Raw genomic sequence first — 15754 nt, forward strand, 5'->3', positions numbered from 1 at the left:
GATGGTATAGATTCAAATACTACTTTGAGAACCGAAAAATGAAGTTGAATTTCTTTCTCCAAGAATTTCAACATGTAGGTGGTGCGAGAAGGGTTCCTGAGTTCCCCATTTCCTGTAAATAATTTTTGCCTGATTTACGAGACATTTTCTCGATGATGGATTTTATTTTTGGGGAATATAATGACATGGAAGTCAAAGAGTTCCAAGTCAACTTTGAATAACAACTCTTCCATTGGGCCCCCTTTAACATTGATTTTGTAGAGGTCATTGCTAAGAGTATGTTTAAGAAGTTGGGAGAATTCCTAACCCGATCAGCTTTTAGGCATTCCTCATTTCTAGTGCATAAGATTTTGTACCGAAATGCTCATTTCTTTCAGGGCCAACACAACCTTGAATTGGAAGTTTTATAAGTCCTTAGTGATAAAAACCTTGTCATTGTTCGGATCCATAGTTTATCCTCTTTTGGTGATTATTATACTTTCTCAAATTGCATCCTAGCCCCTACTACTTAGGATTGTCAACAAGACCCCACTAGACTCACCCAAAGCCAGAGAGAATGGTTTCAACTCAGGTCAAATCCCCTCCTTGTGATTGGTTCTTCGGGGTAGACATTACTATGGTTTGGGTGCACAGGTTTAAAGATGAACCTTTCCGATTGCCTACTTTTGTTACTGATAGAACCTTAGGTATATACGTGTACAAACAAATTTCTCCTGTAGATGTAGATATTAGGGCATCAAGAAATAAAATCATGCTCTACAAACCTCCAGTGAGTTTTGGTGGGATTCATAAGAGAAGGGATGAGGCACTTCTACTTCCCAAATTGGTTTTCTTGGGGCTTCACCTCATTGCTCATCCTTGGCATTATGATCTAGATTGTTGTCTAGCTAATAGGATAATAGGACCCTTCGAATCCATGTTAAGACAAGGCCTTATTGGGACCAAAGGCGTAACCCTACAATTCCTACAAGATATGTTTTTGTTCATCTCTCATAAATTCATGAATCTGAGAGGCCTGGGTAGCATAGCTTCTACAATGTGGTGGATAGCGCAAAATCGACGAGGAAGATACCTCCTTTAATGAAGACCACCCTAACCCAACAATATTGGAATGATAAAAAGATCATTGATTTTTAGATTTATCGATAAAAGACTAAGGAGATGTCCTCTTAGGTGGATGACATCGACTTGGATGGCGTGTTTGATATAATTTGAGAAAAGGAGCATCCTTCTCTTGAGAATTTGAGAGGTGCTAAGGCTAGTGAGGATGAGGGGTTTTTGATTGTTAGAGAAGCTTGAATAAATAGAGGGCTAGAGAAAGTTGTTGGGATCAGGTCTCCAACACCTTAGGCTAGTGTAGGACCAAGTGAGCCCCAAATTATTATTGAAGATACAAAGCCATAATCAGACAAAAGACTAGAGCATGAGATTCCCCAAAGAGGGAAGAGGATTGAGAAACCAAAGAAGAAGAAAAGTATAGAGCACCAAGCATAACATTCAGAGGAGGATGTCATTCAAATCCTCTCCCTAACACATGTCATTGACTAGGTAAGTTTTTCATCCCCTCTCCTTTCTTCATCTCGTTCTTTGGTGGATTCTCCTAGTCATTGAGCAAGGTCAGAATTGGGGCTTAGTTCTTCCCTAAAGGGGCCTTTTAAGCCACCATTATACTTTTCTACTACCCTGGGAGTTAGTTTTCCCTAGATTATCACACCGGTGACATCTATAGTTATTTCTCCTACTTCCCAGCTACCTTTTCAAATACCAGTTTCTCAACCCAGGGTAACCATAACGATGAATACACTAGCCCAATTCCTTGTTTCTTCTCCTATATTTCCCTTAGGTTTTTCTATCTTTGCATAGAGTGCTTCAGCGTCTCCAAATTCCACTATGTTTTTGCAGGGAATTCCCCTATTCTCCCCTAGAGAGTTAAATTTTTTGAAGTCCCTAGGAATGAAAATGATAGTTCCTATTGTCTAAATAGCTTTTGGTCTTCCCCAGGGTGTTCCCTTTGTAGGACAATTCATTGGCTCTCTGATGGAGTTAGAGAAACAATTCAATGTGTCCAAAAAATACTGAGCCAAGAAGATCTAGAAGAGGAGAGATAAGGACAACGCCAGTTCAACCACCGCTTAGATGAACATTGTGTTTGGTGAATAGAAAAACACCCTCACTATGGCACATAGTTTCCTAAGAGTCATCAAGACAGAGAGGGAGATGTTATTTGATGTGATAGACTTATAGAGCACTGAGAGGGGGGGGGGTGAATTAGTGACACCAAAAACAATACTACTTTAAACACTGAATGGTACATATACTTAACAAGTTTACTCAACACTATGCATGCAATCCAAAATGATATTAAAGTATCCACAATCAGTAAAAAATCCACCATAAAACAAGTAATTATACGTGGAAAACCCAAATGGGAAAAACCATGGTGAGATGAGAGTCACAAGTTAACTATCTGCAATAATAGGTAATTGTTTGGTTAAGGTCTACAAAAGTGCTCTGTTAGGAGCGAATCCTGTTAAAGATCTCAAAGTTATGTTAAGAGCTCTACCCTACTAAGGTATTACCCTGTTAGGAGTAACCTCGGTAGTGGATTTATGATTCTAAACTAATGGATCACCTGGTTAGAGGATTTGTACAATGAAGCTTGTTAGAGATTTACCCGGTTAGGGGATTTGACTATTGTAGTGATTAGAAACAACAGACATGTGATATAATAGTGTCACAACTTTCTTGAATAGATCCTCTTTTGCTTGTTCACAACTGCATCACCAACATATTCAACAATAATTTCAATGTCTACTTTGCATCATATTTCTCTCTTCATACATATCTATTCTTGAAACATAATGTCATTATATAGACACTTGATTTCATGTCGGCTTAGAAATTGTATCACAATTTCCTAGGTGCAGTGTATCTGGACAATCAAAACATAAATCATTAAAATTTACCGCCAAAATGTTGGTTAAGAGTAACTCATCACGACCGGTGATAACTCATCATACAATCAATGAATGATACTGGTTAGAGTTAACCAATTTAACAAGTAAACCGATTATCCTCCATTGCCTCTTTGATGATCTCCGCTGGATCTTCAGGTTGATGTCAAGTTATTTTTTGCATATACTGGTTGTGATATAATACAAGTAACTTTGAAGTAACACCAGTAGAAAATGTGAACATATGTATGTGTATACATGTTCCATCAATGAAACACATGAAGTCATCTATTACAATCATCATCAAGCCAAAAATCTCCCCCTTTGGCATTGATGGCAACATAGGAAATTTGAAAACTATACAGCTAAGTGTGCTTACAAAAATAATATACCACACATATCACAATACATACTCCCCTCTAATATGTACAAAATTTTCACAACACACATACATATTACTACTCCCCCTTTGACAACAACGCCAAATTGAAAAGTAAAATATATACATATATAACAAAACTTGCATCAAATGTTTACATATACAAAAACTTGAAAATCTGAATCAAGGAGTATTCATTGCAATTCTAAAAAAAATGTCACTAAAAGTACGCTTCAATTGAGAAAAATTATTTTCCCATGTCTCCAACAAGGTTTCAGTGATCTCTGTTGTAGTCATGACCTGTGTACAAAATTCTTCCATTGCATCAAGTGTACACGTCTTTGGAGTGGCCAAAATTGCTTTTGTATTCTTGTATGCTCTTTGTAATGTGTCCACTTTTGGTTTGAGAAAATACTTCAACTCCTTCAGGGATCAAAGTATTTTTGCCTTTTCACAATCATAGACACCTAACCGGTTTTGAAAATTATCAACCATTCTACCAAAAAATTAAGGCAGATTCTTGTAAAGGTATGTAAGTACTACATATATTTTTCAGTTCGTACTCATTCTCTATTCTCCTTTGATTGATATCAGTATAAAATAATGAAACATTGGATGCTAATTCAAGAATTTTCCCTCCTGTTTCAATAACTTTTCTTAACAGATCTTTTTTCAGGGATAGGGCAATTCTCCCTGTATCAATATCCTTCATGATATGTTCTTCTCGCTTCTTCTTTTAGCTCTTCTCTACATAGGTCTGCGTTGCTTCCTCAAGGGACTTAAGTTGGTCAGAGGCATCAACAACCAACTAGCCAAGCTTGCCACTGGGAGTTAACAAGTTTCTTGTAGCAATTTCTAGTAGAAGGCTTGACATAATATCTACAACATTTTGAAAGGTTTCAACTTCCTTTCTTTGTTCCTTAAGCCTCTTCTTCTATGCTCTAGATTGCATCACATTAGCAATCTCCAACAATTCTATTGCACTCATGTTGTCAACATTGATAGGCCCTTTGATGCCAAATGAGTCATTATCATCATCATTCTACTGCTTGACTAATGCTTTTTCCGGTTCAACAAATTTCTCCTTCTCAATTTTCTCTTCCTCTTATTCTTTCTCCTTTTCTTGTTCAGAGGACTTCTCTACAACTTTTTCAGCAGGTTTCTCCTGAGTAGCCTATGAAAGCGGTGGGAGTTGGGCTTTCACTTGTTGATCTTTTACCGGTGGGGGTGGAATATCCATACTTGGTTGAGTTGCCGGCATCTCCATTGTATTAACCTATGAATCAGTAATTTCAGGTGACTGCATATCTAGTGCAATAATGTTTCCAGACAGATCTATTATATCATGTATATCATCAACAAAAAATACTGGTTGAGAAGTATTGTCATCCTTCTTGATAGGATAGACAATATCAACTTTCACTATGTCATCCTCATCCATTTCCGGTCCTTCCACAATATCTTACTCAATAGATCGTTGGGATTCTATTAGTTTATGCATATTCTGAATTTCCCTTGCTATTTGATGAGTATCAACTTCAACAGATTGCATCTTTCCACTTAATAGATTTAATCTCCTTAATTTAAAAAGAAATTGTGTTTTGTGTTTATCAAGCAATGCAATTAACTCATCTTTTGACAAATCAAGAAAATATTGCATAAACACATTATCAATAATTTCTTTTTCTTTCTTCACATCTTCTTCCCATTTATTCAAAAGAATCGTATATAAAGAATAAAAAATATCATTCTTAAGATCATGAGGTAATCGATTGTAATGACATAAATAGCTGATTACCCATTGAACAATTTGTTCCTTATTCTGATCTTCATTGAATGAATCAAAACATTCTTTAACATTAGCAAGTCTATTCCTTCCCAATGTCTTTACCATTCTCTCAAAATCAGTCATAGGCTTGTAAGATAAAGTTTTAATGGGAATAGTCTGTTGAGAGGTGGTTTCAACTAGTTTGGACTTCTTGCCAGTTGCCTTTACCTTCTTTGGTTATTCCTCAGTATCAGTGTCATCAGATTCTGCTTGAAGAATCAATTGTCAACGTCTTTTTTTTGTTACAATCTGCTTCTTCATGTATACCTTAGGTGCAGGTTCCTTTTTAATTTGGACACTTTGTATCACTCTAGTACTTGTTGACATTGGGGGCACTTGCTCAACGTTCTTCTTCTTTCCTTTACCACTATTGGTTGGAGCACTACCAGTTTCAGCTTTTGGAGTTTGCTCCTCAATAGTATCTAGTCTTATCTTCTTTTTGTCTACTAGAGATGCCAACAAGTTATTGGCATAACCAATCAATAAGTCATAATTGACTTCATAACTCATGTCTTCCATTTCATCTTCTCTAGGTTCAATAACCTCCATTAGATAAAAATCAGTCGTGATTGTGAAAATGATGTTCTTAGCAAAGTTTTTCACGACATCCTCAGGTAGCCTTACCCTCATACTTATTTTCTTCTGGAATTCATTGAAGTATTTGTTCATTGGAGCTGAGAAAGTGTTCTTAACAACCTTAATGTTGTTGTTGATCAGAGCAGTAACTGGTAGGTCTTTAGACCATTCAAGATCACCAATTCCCAGTAGGAAATTCTAAAAGTAAAAGAATAAACCAATCAGTAACTGACCAAATTTGAAAATATGATTGCTATCCTTCTTGATTGACTGTAGATTCAACATTAATTGACTTCTTATGGGCTCACAAAGGTCATAATTTGCATTCTCAACAATCATCTTGTAAGCTGTATGCACTGCTGTAGATGGCACACTGTTCATTCTACTGGAATAGAATATCCGGTAGCCTATAACCATAGTAGCCAGTTTAACTGCTGGGTCGTTAATGTTATTAATAGAAAATGCACGCCCATCAGAGGTAGACGAGGTTAAAGTGGTTATTGTTTCTTTAGAAATTCACCTCAGCTTGGGAACTTCACCGGTTGACCAAAAACCAGTCACAACTTGAATAGCTTCTTTGGTTATAGTGTGTGTCCTTTCCAGATACATATTTTCACCATGAACACAACTAAGAATTATCCTAATATGTTCTTATTCAAAATCCTTGATAAAATAAGCTGCATTATGAAAACCTTTCTCATAAACCCTAATATACTCGGGTTGAATCTTTCCGCTCTTATCGGAAAGGGATTTCAACTGAGAATAAATTGACAATTATCCTAAATCTTGAATTTTACAATCAATGTAGCTAGACAAATCACCTTTTACAATGACACCGTCAGGAACTTGAGATAAAGCATTATAAGACACTATTAGTTCCGATTACACAACTTCCATAGGTTCTGATGTGATCAATAACCTTTCCATTTGCTTTGATGATGAAGCCATTCAGATAAACTTGATTCAAGACGGGATTTACAAAGAAATACCTTAATTCTCACGCACTTCCTTGGTTACTGGTTGATTTGTCAAGTGCACGCCATCTCAACCTTCACTAATCTTTGAATTAGCTTCAATTGACTTCAATCACGACACAAATTTGACTAAAACCAGCTAGCAATTCTCTCTTCGCGCTGCAAGTGCTCAAGAATTCTCTTTCGAATGCATTTAGGGTAAAAATAACATAGTAAAACTTGTTTTTATCCTTTTTACCTACTGTATTAAATGGTTGACTGCTAGGGTTACAAACCCTAATTCACTGCTTAACGATGCATACAATTTTAACCAGTGTAAAACCGGTTGATAAACTTTTGAAAAACTGATTGACAAAAGATATCAAGATTTCACACATAACAACTCAAAATTCAAACTCTCTTACCACTCATCTTTCAAGGGGTCCAGAAGTAGATTTACCGCTATGCTCCCCTTAGCTTTGTTGAAAGGCTCCATTATAATATCCATTTTATAAGATTACCATAACCTAAACTTTCTTAGAACTAAATAGAAGCATAGAAACAACAAGAACAAAGATCATACACACCTCAAATGAGAACCAACACTAAGATATTGCTTAAGAAAATCCAAGATGCGTGAAAAACTATAAGAAGAATGTATAAAGATGTCTCATACTGCTATCTCAAATGTTCATATATGTATTACATCACCATACATGATTCATGGAGCCTTGCAACACCAAACATAGACCTCTTCATATCTACTTCACCCTCTACAAGAGTGAAACTTCTAGACTTCCAATTCAAATCCTCCATGAAAATGAAGTCAACCCTTCCCACCCCAAGATTATCCAACTTATAGAACTCCTCCACCTTCCTACGGAACTCAAAAGCGAAAATGGTGTAGAATGGATGTTTTCATGATTAAAAAGAAATACGAGCCATATGTTCACTAGTTTTCTAGTATTATGATTACCGCTTCATGATGAATTTGTTCGGGCAATTTAAATGATTAAAAAGAAATACGAGCCATTAATTTTCGCTTGATAGGAAGGAGAGTAAAGATAAACGACGTGTTTGTTGGTTGGTGCTCCATTGCAAGGCGTTCAAAAGATATAAGAATAGAAACCCCAATTGAATAAAGAAATCAACTTTAACTATTTCATTCAAATTGCATTGCATTGCATTGGCATAGACTTGAAGATGTCAGAAGAGAATAACCTTTGCATTAAGAAATGTGGGTTTTTCGGTACTGCTGAGAATATGAATATGTGTTCAATCTGTTACAAAAAATATATGGAGAAACAATCGTTAGCTGAAAAGGTGGCAAAGAAAGCGAAGGGGAAAGAAGAGAGCGAAGCAGCAGGTAAAAAAGCAGAAGAAAGTGAGAAAGGAGGATATATAGAGAAAGAAGAAGGAAAAATGGAGAAAGAGGTAACAGAGTGCAGATGTTTCAACTGCAATAAGCGTTGCAGAATGGGTGTGAGTTTTAAGTGTAGATGTGATCATGTATTTTGTAGCAAGCACAGATATCCAGAGGAACATAATTGTTCTTTTGATCACAAGACATTTGGGCGTCAGAGTCTTGCAAAAAATAATCCCCTAATCAAGGGTTCCAAGATTGACAAACTGTAATTTAATTCTTGATGTTAGAATAGACCGTTACAATCTATACGTGTGCTTTTTGTCTAATATAAATTGAATTGAATGAAATAGTATAGGTTGTTATAATTGAAAGAAATGTAATTTAAAAGTTTAAGTTAATGTAGTAAAATTTACAATTAGATTGTAAGCAATCAAGGATTGATTAATTGGAGAGGGTGTCTCTTCTTTATGCATAGTTAGTAAGACAACTAGAATCAAACTAATGTAAAAGAATTAAGGTTTTGGATTGATTTAGTGTGGTAGATGAACTTGCAATCAAAGCAATGTATTGATCCTTGGGGTGATAGAATTACTTGTATATGTCATAAATATTGAAGACCAAGTATATTTAAATATTTCATGAATGAGTAAATGTATATGCTTTGTATTAAAGTGGAAAATACCCTCAAGAAAGCTTTGAGAAAGTTTTACAATTTGTTAGAAGATTGGTTAATCCAATATAACAATCACACTAGAAAATGTATCATCAAATATAGATCTCACCTGATTCTTTGAACTAAGTATGGCTCAAAGATGAAAGTATTGTTGTAACCCCTACATTCTGAGCATATAGCAGAGGATGCTGTGATGAGATTCGAGACCTCATATTTCTATTACGAAAGATGAGATCTATTATGCATAAATTCCAAAAGAGGAAGAGGTTATCGATAAAAAAAATGAAAAGGAGGAGATCCTTCTAAATGAGTTCATCGAGAATGACCACTTTTGTAATTACCATGCCACGAGTCTTGGAATATATTTTATCTTTAATAAAGATTAGTCTGTCCCCAAGATTATTCGGTATGGGGAAAAAGTCACCCCTAAGGGAGAATGCTGCCTTGAAAATGAATTATGGACCATGTTCTTTGATAGTGCACAATGCAATATCAGATCGGTAGTGAGAATACGCCTAGTATCCGTTGAAGGTAAAGAAATGTTGAAATCTTTCCGCTTCTAGTTTCCTTGTACTAATAATGAGGTCTAATATGAAGGTTTGATCAAATGCCTCAGTGTGACTGAGTGATTAAGTATTAAACTGTATACGGTGAAAAGTGATGATGATAAACTATTGTAAAACCATAAATATTCAACCGCAAACAATCTAGGTCCTACAATTCACCAATACTAATAGAAATACCTAAGATCATGCAAATACATAAAATAAAGCAAGCATAAGAGCTCAACAAAGAATGAAAATGTGGTTGATAGCTTGATCACAAGAAAGATTGATTGCATATGATTGATTAGATTGTGTCAATTAGGGTTGAAAAGGAAGATAACATCCTCTTATATAGAGAACACTGTAAGAAATGGAGGGATACGATTAAGAGGTGTAAAGATAAATGGTCGGCTAGGACTAAAGGGTAGGTAGAGGAAATAATTGAATGATAAAGGGGGTAGGTAAGCGAAGAAGTAAGAGATGAATGACATGTGTCATGGTTAGAAAAGGCTATTGAATTAATTAAATAAATATATATTTTTTAATTAATAGAGGAAGTGGGATGAATTAAATAAATAAATTATTTATTTAATTTAGGAAAAGGATAATTTAAATAAATAAAATTTATTTATTTAAATGAGGAAATTCTTAGAAGAGGATTAATGAATTAATCAAATAAATAAAGATTTATTTAATTAGTAGAAGACTTAGAATAAAATAACTAAATAAATAAAATATTTTTTTAATTAAACATGACAATTTTAGGTGTCTACATCAACAATTGATACTCTTGTAGATTTTGAATTGGTGGTCAAGTGAGTGTGTGGTACTTTTGTCGCAAAGAATGTACAAATGAGGACTTATTGACATCGGATTTCAAATCTGATCGAGAGCATTGAGGTGTTCAATATCTAAGCCATTCCCCACAAACATAATATGACAACCAATCGCTTAGAAATGATCAGATCATATTTTAGCCCAATGACGGATTTTCCAAACAATGAGAATACTATGTAAATGGTAGTAAGGCCAACGATGAACAAAAATGACAAGTTTTTGAAAGCGATGCCTAGGTGGCCTTGTTTTTACAAGAATCCAAAAAATTCACAAATGTATTGCAACCAAGGATTTAGGAAGCTTATGGAGATCGAGTGATTGAGTTGAAGTGAAATAAGCTCTTGAAAGGCTTAATAATCCTTGAGAACTTGTTTGATTATGAGTATGCATAAATGAAAAGAGAAATCTTGTTGCAAACGAGGGCGAATATGCTGTTCTGGAGGTCAGAAGAGACAAAAAACTCAAAGTTGGGAAACCATAATGATGAATACGCTAGCCTAATCCCTTGTTTCTTCTCCTATATTTCCGTTAGGTTTTTCTCTCTTTGCACAAATTGCTTCAGTGTCTCCAAATTCCACTATGTTTTTGAAGGGCATTCCCCTATTCTCCCCTAGAGAGTTAAGTTTTTTGAAGTCCCTAAGAATGCAAATGATAGTTCCTATTGTCTAAATAGCTTTTGGTCTTCCCCAAGGTGTGCTCTTTGTAGGATAATTCATTGGTTCTCTGATGGAGTTAGAGAAATAATTCAGTGTGTCCAAAGAATACAGAGCCAAGAAGATCTAGAAGAGGAGAGATAAGTATGTTGCCAGTTCAACCACCGCTCAGATGAACATTGTGTTCAATGAATAGAAAAACACCCTCACTATGGCACATGGTTTCCTAAGAGCCATCAAGATAGAGAGGGAGATGTTATCTAATGTGATAGACTTATAGAGCACCTAGAGGGGGGGGGGTGGGTTGAATCAGTGACACCAAAAACAATACTACTTTAAACACTGGCTGGTAGATATGCTTAACAAGTTTACTCAACACCATGCATGCAATCTAAAATGATATTAAAGTATCCACAATCAGTAAAAAATCCACCATAACATAAGTGATTGTAAGTGGAAAACCCAAATGGGAAAAACCATGGTGAGATGAGACTCACAAGTTAACTATATGCAGTAATAGGTTCCTAACCGGTTAAGGTCTACAAAAGTGCTCATCTAGGAGCAAATCCTGTCAAAGATCCCAAAGCTCTGTTAAGAGCTATACCCTATTAAAGGTAATACCCTGTTAGGAGTAACCTCAGTAGTGGATTTCTGAATCCAAACTAATGGATCACGTGGTTAGAAGATTTGTACAATGAATATTGTTAGAGCTTTACCCGGTTAGGGTATTTGATTGTTGTAGTGATTAGAAACAACAGGTGTGTGATCTAATAGTAGCACAACTTGATTGAATAGATCCTCTTCTGCTTGTTCACAATCGCGTCACCAACATATTCAACAATACTTTCAACATCTAATTTGCATCATATTGCTCTCTTCATACATATTTGTTCTTGAAACATAATGTCATTATATAGACACTTGATTTCATGTCGGCTTAGAAATTGTATCACAATTTCCAAGGTGCAGTGTATCTGGACAATCAAAACACAACTCATCAAAATTTACCTCCAAAATGTCGATTAAGGGTAACTCATCACAGCCGGTGATAACTCATCACACAATCAATGAATGATACTAGTTAGAGTTAACCAATTCAACAAGTAAACTGATCGTCCTCCATCGCCTCTTTGATGATCTCCGCTGGATCTTCAGGTTGATGTCAAGTTATTTTTTGCATATACTGGTTGTGATATAATACAAGTATCTTTGAAGTAACACCAATAGAAAATGTGAACATATGTGTGTGTATACATGTTCCATCAATGAAACACATGAAGTCATCTATTACAATCATCATCAAGCCAACAATTGCCCCCTTTGGCATTGATGGCAACACATAAAATTTTAAAACTGTACAGCTAAGTGTGCTTACAAAAAAAATATACCACACATATCACAATACATACTCCCCCTTAATATGTACAAAATTTTCACAACGCACATACATATTACTAATCCCCCTTTGACAACAATGCCAAATTGAAAAGGAAAATATATACATATATAACAAAATTTGCATCAAATGTTTACATATACAAAAACTTGAAAATCAAAATCAAGGAGTATTCATTGCAATTCTCAGAAAAATGTCACTAAAAGTACGCTTCAATTGAGAAAAATCATTTTCCCATGTCTCCAACAAGGTTTCACTGATCTCTATTATAGTCATGACCTATGTACAAAATTCTTCCATTGCATCAAGTGTACACGTCTTTGGAGTGGCCAAAATTGCTTCTACATTCTTGCATGCTCTTTGTAACATGTCCAGTTTTGGTCTGAGTAAATTCCTCAACTCCTTCAGGGATCGAAGTCTTTTTGCCTATTCACAATCATAGACACCTAACTGGTTTTGAAAATTATCAACCATTCTACCAAAAAATTAAGGCAAAATCCTGTAAAGGTATGTAAGCACTACATATATTTTCCAATTCGTGCTGAGTCTCTGTTTGCCTTTGATTGTTATCAGTATAAAAGAATGAAACATTGGATGTAAATTCAAGAATTTTCCCTCTTGTTTCAATAGATTTTCTTAACAGATCTTTATTCAGGGATAGGGAAATTCTCCCTGTATCAATATCCTTCATGATCTTTTCTTCTCGCTTCTTCTTGTAGTTCTTCTCTGCATAGGTTTGTACTGCCTCCTCTGATAGTTCTGATACTTAATGTTAAGTACAGATGCCAAACTAATAAGATGAGAGGGGGGGGGGGGGTGAATTGTACAAACTTAATCTTCCATAAAAACAACAGATTCAACCTTGGTAACATATACTTCAGCAATATAACCAAAACTGCTAAACATGCAAACTCAAAAGCATATAAACATCATGACACTCATAACACCAGATTTAACGTGGAAACCCAAATAGGGAAAAACCACTATGGGATTTCGGACCCACTAAGAAATATACTCTTCTAGAGTATGCTCGGTTAAAAAAAAATCCTGTTAAAGATTACAAACACATTGCTAGATGTGACCCGGTTAAGGGATTTCCCTCAGATCTGTTAGGATCTTCACCTTGTTAGAAGTGACCTTGTTAAAGGATTTCAAACACTCAATCAAAATGTCACCTTGCTAGAGGGTTTTATAAATAAGACTGTTAAGTCCACTTGGTTAAGAAATTTTCTGTCACTTTACAAAATAACAGTAATAAAAATCTATCTGCAACTTCATCTAAAATGCTAAAGCAGATTCTTATTTGCTCAATACAATAGGACTAATCTTGTCCATCTGCTGGGCTCTATACTCTGTTATTCAAATAGGTCTTCAAGCTTCTGTGCTCAGTAATCACTATGTAGCATCCCTGTGCATACACTTGCTCGCATACATTGTTTATCAACAGTTCCTTATTTATAAACAATTCACCAACCGCTTAATCTCCTTGATCACATTTCCCATGATCAATCATAGCCATCAGATCTTCAAACTTGACCAGGTTCAATGTATCCTTCGATCTGAAAATGTTTTACCCCACCTTGGAACTTGCATACATTTCTTGGAACTTGTGCTAGGGTATTGCTGTTCAATCTGAGCTGTAGATCTTCCTACCGATTTTCCTTTGCCATAGATTCTTTAACAAACTTCATGCATGACATACCAATCATTTAATCATAGCCAGCTCATCAGATTCCTTCATTAAATAATGCTTTTATTCATTCAATGCATTCTGTTACTACTCGGTTGCAACTTAGTAAATACTAAACTTCACTCGGTAGACATACTGCCTTCATTAACCGATAGCGATAACCTTGGGGTTTACCGACTAGGTTCTTTGCTCGGTAACATAGTATATTATTAACCTTACAATCAATAACATATGTATGATATCAAAACAATCTAAACATCATGATCTCATCATTGTCTAACTCGGTAATAATTGCCCATTGAATAACTTATTCCTCCCCTTATTCATCATATTCTTTCTGTGTCTTTTACTGACATCTTTATACTCGTCAAATTATACTTCTCAAGATATGGCAACATCATACTGAATTAGAAAATCAATTTCTTGACATCAATGAAAAAATAATAATATTAAGACAGTAAACATCCTTAATCATTTATATCCATAATCATCAACAACCTTCTCAATATCCTTATTGAAATGCCAACAATCTCTCCTTGTCTGTTATAATGCCAACATCCTCAAGGGACTTAAGGGACTTAAGTTGGTGAGATCACAGAAAAAAGAGAAAATTGGATTAGCAAAATCCTCGAAGATGAAATTGAGGTTCGCCCAACTAATTTCATATGTGGTTGAGGACTTTAAGAATACTTGGCCATTGAGAGTGAGCTTGAAGAATCTAATAGGGAATTTGGGGAATCAGTGCTAGTGAACTAGATGTCCTACCAATACGATTGGCTCATAGATTGTATTGATTTCATTACATATGGTAGATACCCTTCACAAATTCCTTCTTTTAAAAGAATTTTTTTTTTAGACTCCAAGGGACCAAAAATATCCTAATCGAAGGGGTCCTATTTAGGAGAACCCTCGATGCAGTTCTCCTCCGATGTGTTGATTTAGCTCAAGCAAGGAAGATCTTCACAAAAATCCGCGATGGTACTTTTAGAGGACACTTTACCAAAACAACAATCTTGATGATCATGAGAGACGGTTATTTATGGCCAACTATGTTTGCAAAGTTCCATTGATGGGTTCAAAAATGCCAAAAGTGCCAATTTATAGGAAAGAGGAAAAATTTAGCCATGTCCCTTAAGCCAATAGTTACATATGAGCCCTTCGTTGGATGAGGTTTGGATTTCATTGAAATGATCCACCCTCCATCAAGTACAGGTGACAATCAAATTCTAACCACTACAAAATATTTCAATACAAAATATTTCACCACATGCTAGAAATTCATTTTTAGTAGGCATGTTTAAAAACCAGTTTTTCAAAATGCCTGTTTTAGGACCATACCACACATGTGTACGACCACCCTTTTTTGATGCAAATAAATGAATTTTTTCAAATCCTTCTGGGAAATGATACCTAAGACACCAAATATTGATGAGAATTTTTAAATTTTTTTTTTTATTGAATATATAAGTTTTTATTAATTTTTAACTGACAATAAAGTATATTTTCAAAACATCGGGTGTACGACCACCATAATTTGATGAAAATTTCATATTTTTCAATTTTTTTTTTAATATTCAAAAGAATTGTATGTAGATTGATTTCATATAATTTATTTTTCTAAAATCCTAAAAACAAAAAAGTTATTAAATTTTTAGTGATCCTTGGTATTTTAGGTTTAGGTTCCTCTTTTGATTAATAAATAATACAAAAATAGTAAAAATAATCTTATCACTATGAAATTTACATTTCTGAAATTAGGACGTTTAAAACTCTAATTGGTTTTTCATTTTGTCAAAAATTTCAATCAGAAAGGCCCTCAAAAAATTAGGCCAAGATAGAAATTTGGTGTCATTTTACCTTAGTCATTTTTTTGGAGGTCCAAGCATAGGCTTGGTGGGACCAAG

The 15754-nt window shown here is 35.0% G+C and overlaps 1 protein-coding gene across 1 annotated transcript; it reads left to right on the top strand.

Annotated features, from left to right (window-relative positions):
- Nucleotides 1–7893: 7893 nt before the first annotated feature.
- On the top strand, nt 7894–8325 carry LOC131033886 (zinc finger A20 and AN1 domain-containing stress-associated protein 7-like). Its single transcript, XM_057965186.1, has one exon. It carries the CDS (start codon nt 7894–7896, stop codon nt 8323–8325), a length of 432 nt encoding a protein of 143 aa, XP_057821169.1.
- Nucleotides 8326–15754: the final 7429 nt, after the last annotated feature.

The sequence above is a fragment of the Cryptomeria japonica genome, chromosome 5 (assembly GCF_030272615.1).
Source record: "Cryptomeria japonica chromosome 5, Sugi_1.0, whole genome shotgun sequence".
Lineage (NCBI taxonomy): Eukaryota > Viridiplantae > Streptophyta > Pinopsida > Cupressales > Cupressaceae > Cryptomeria > Cryptomeria japonica.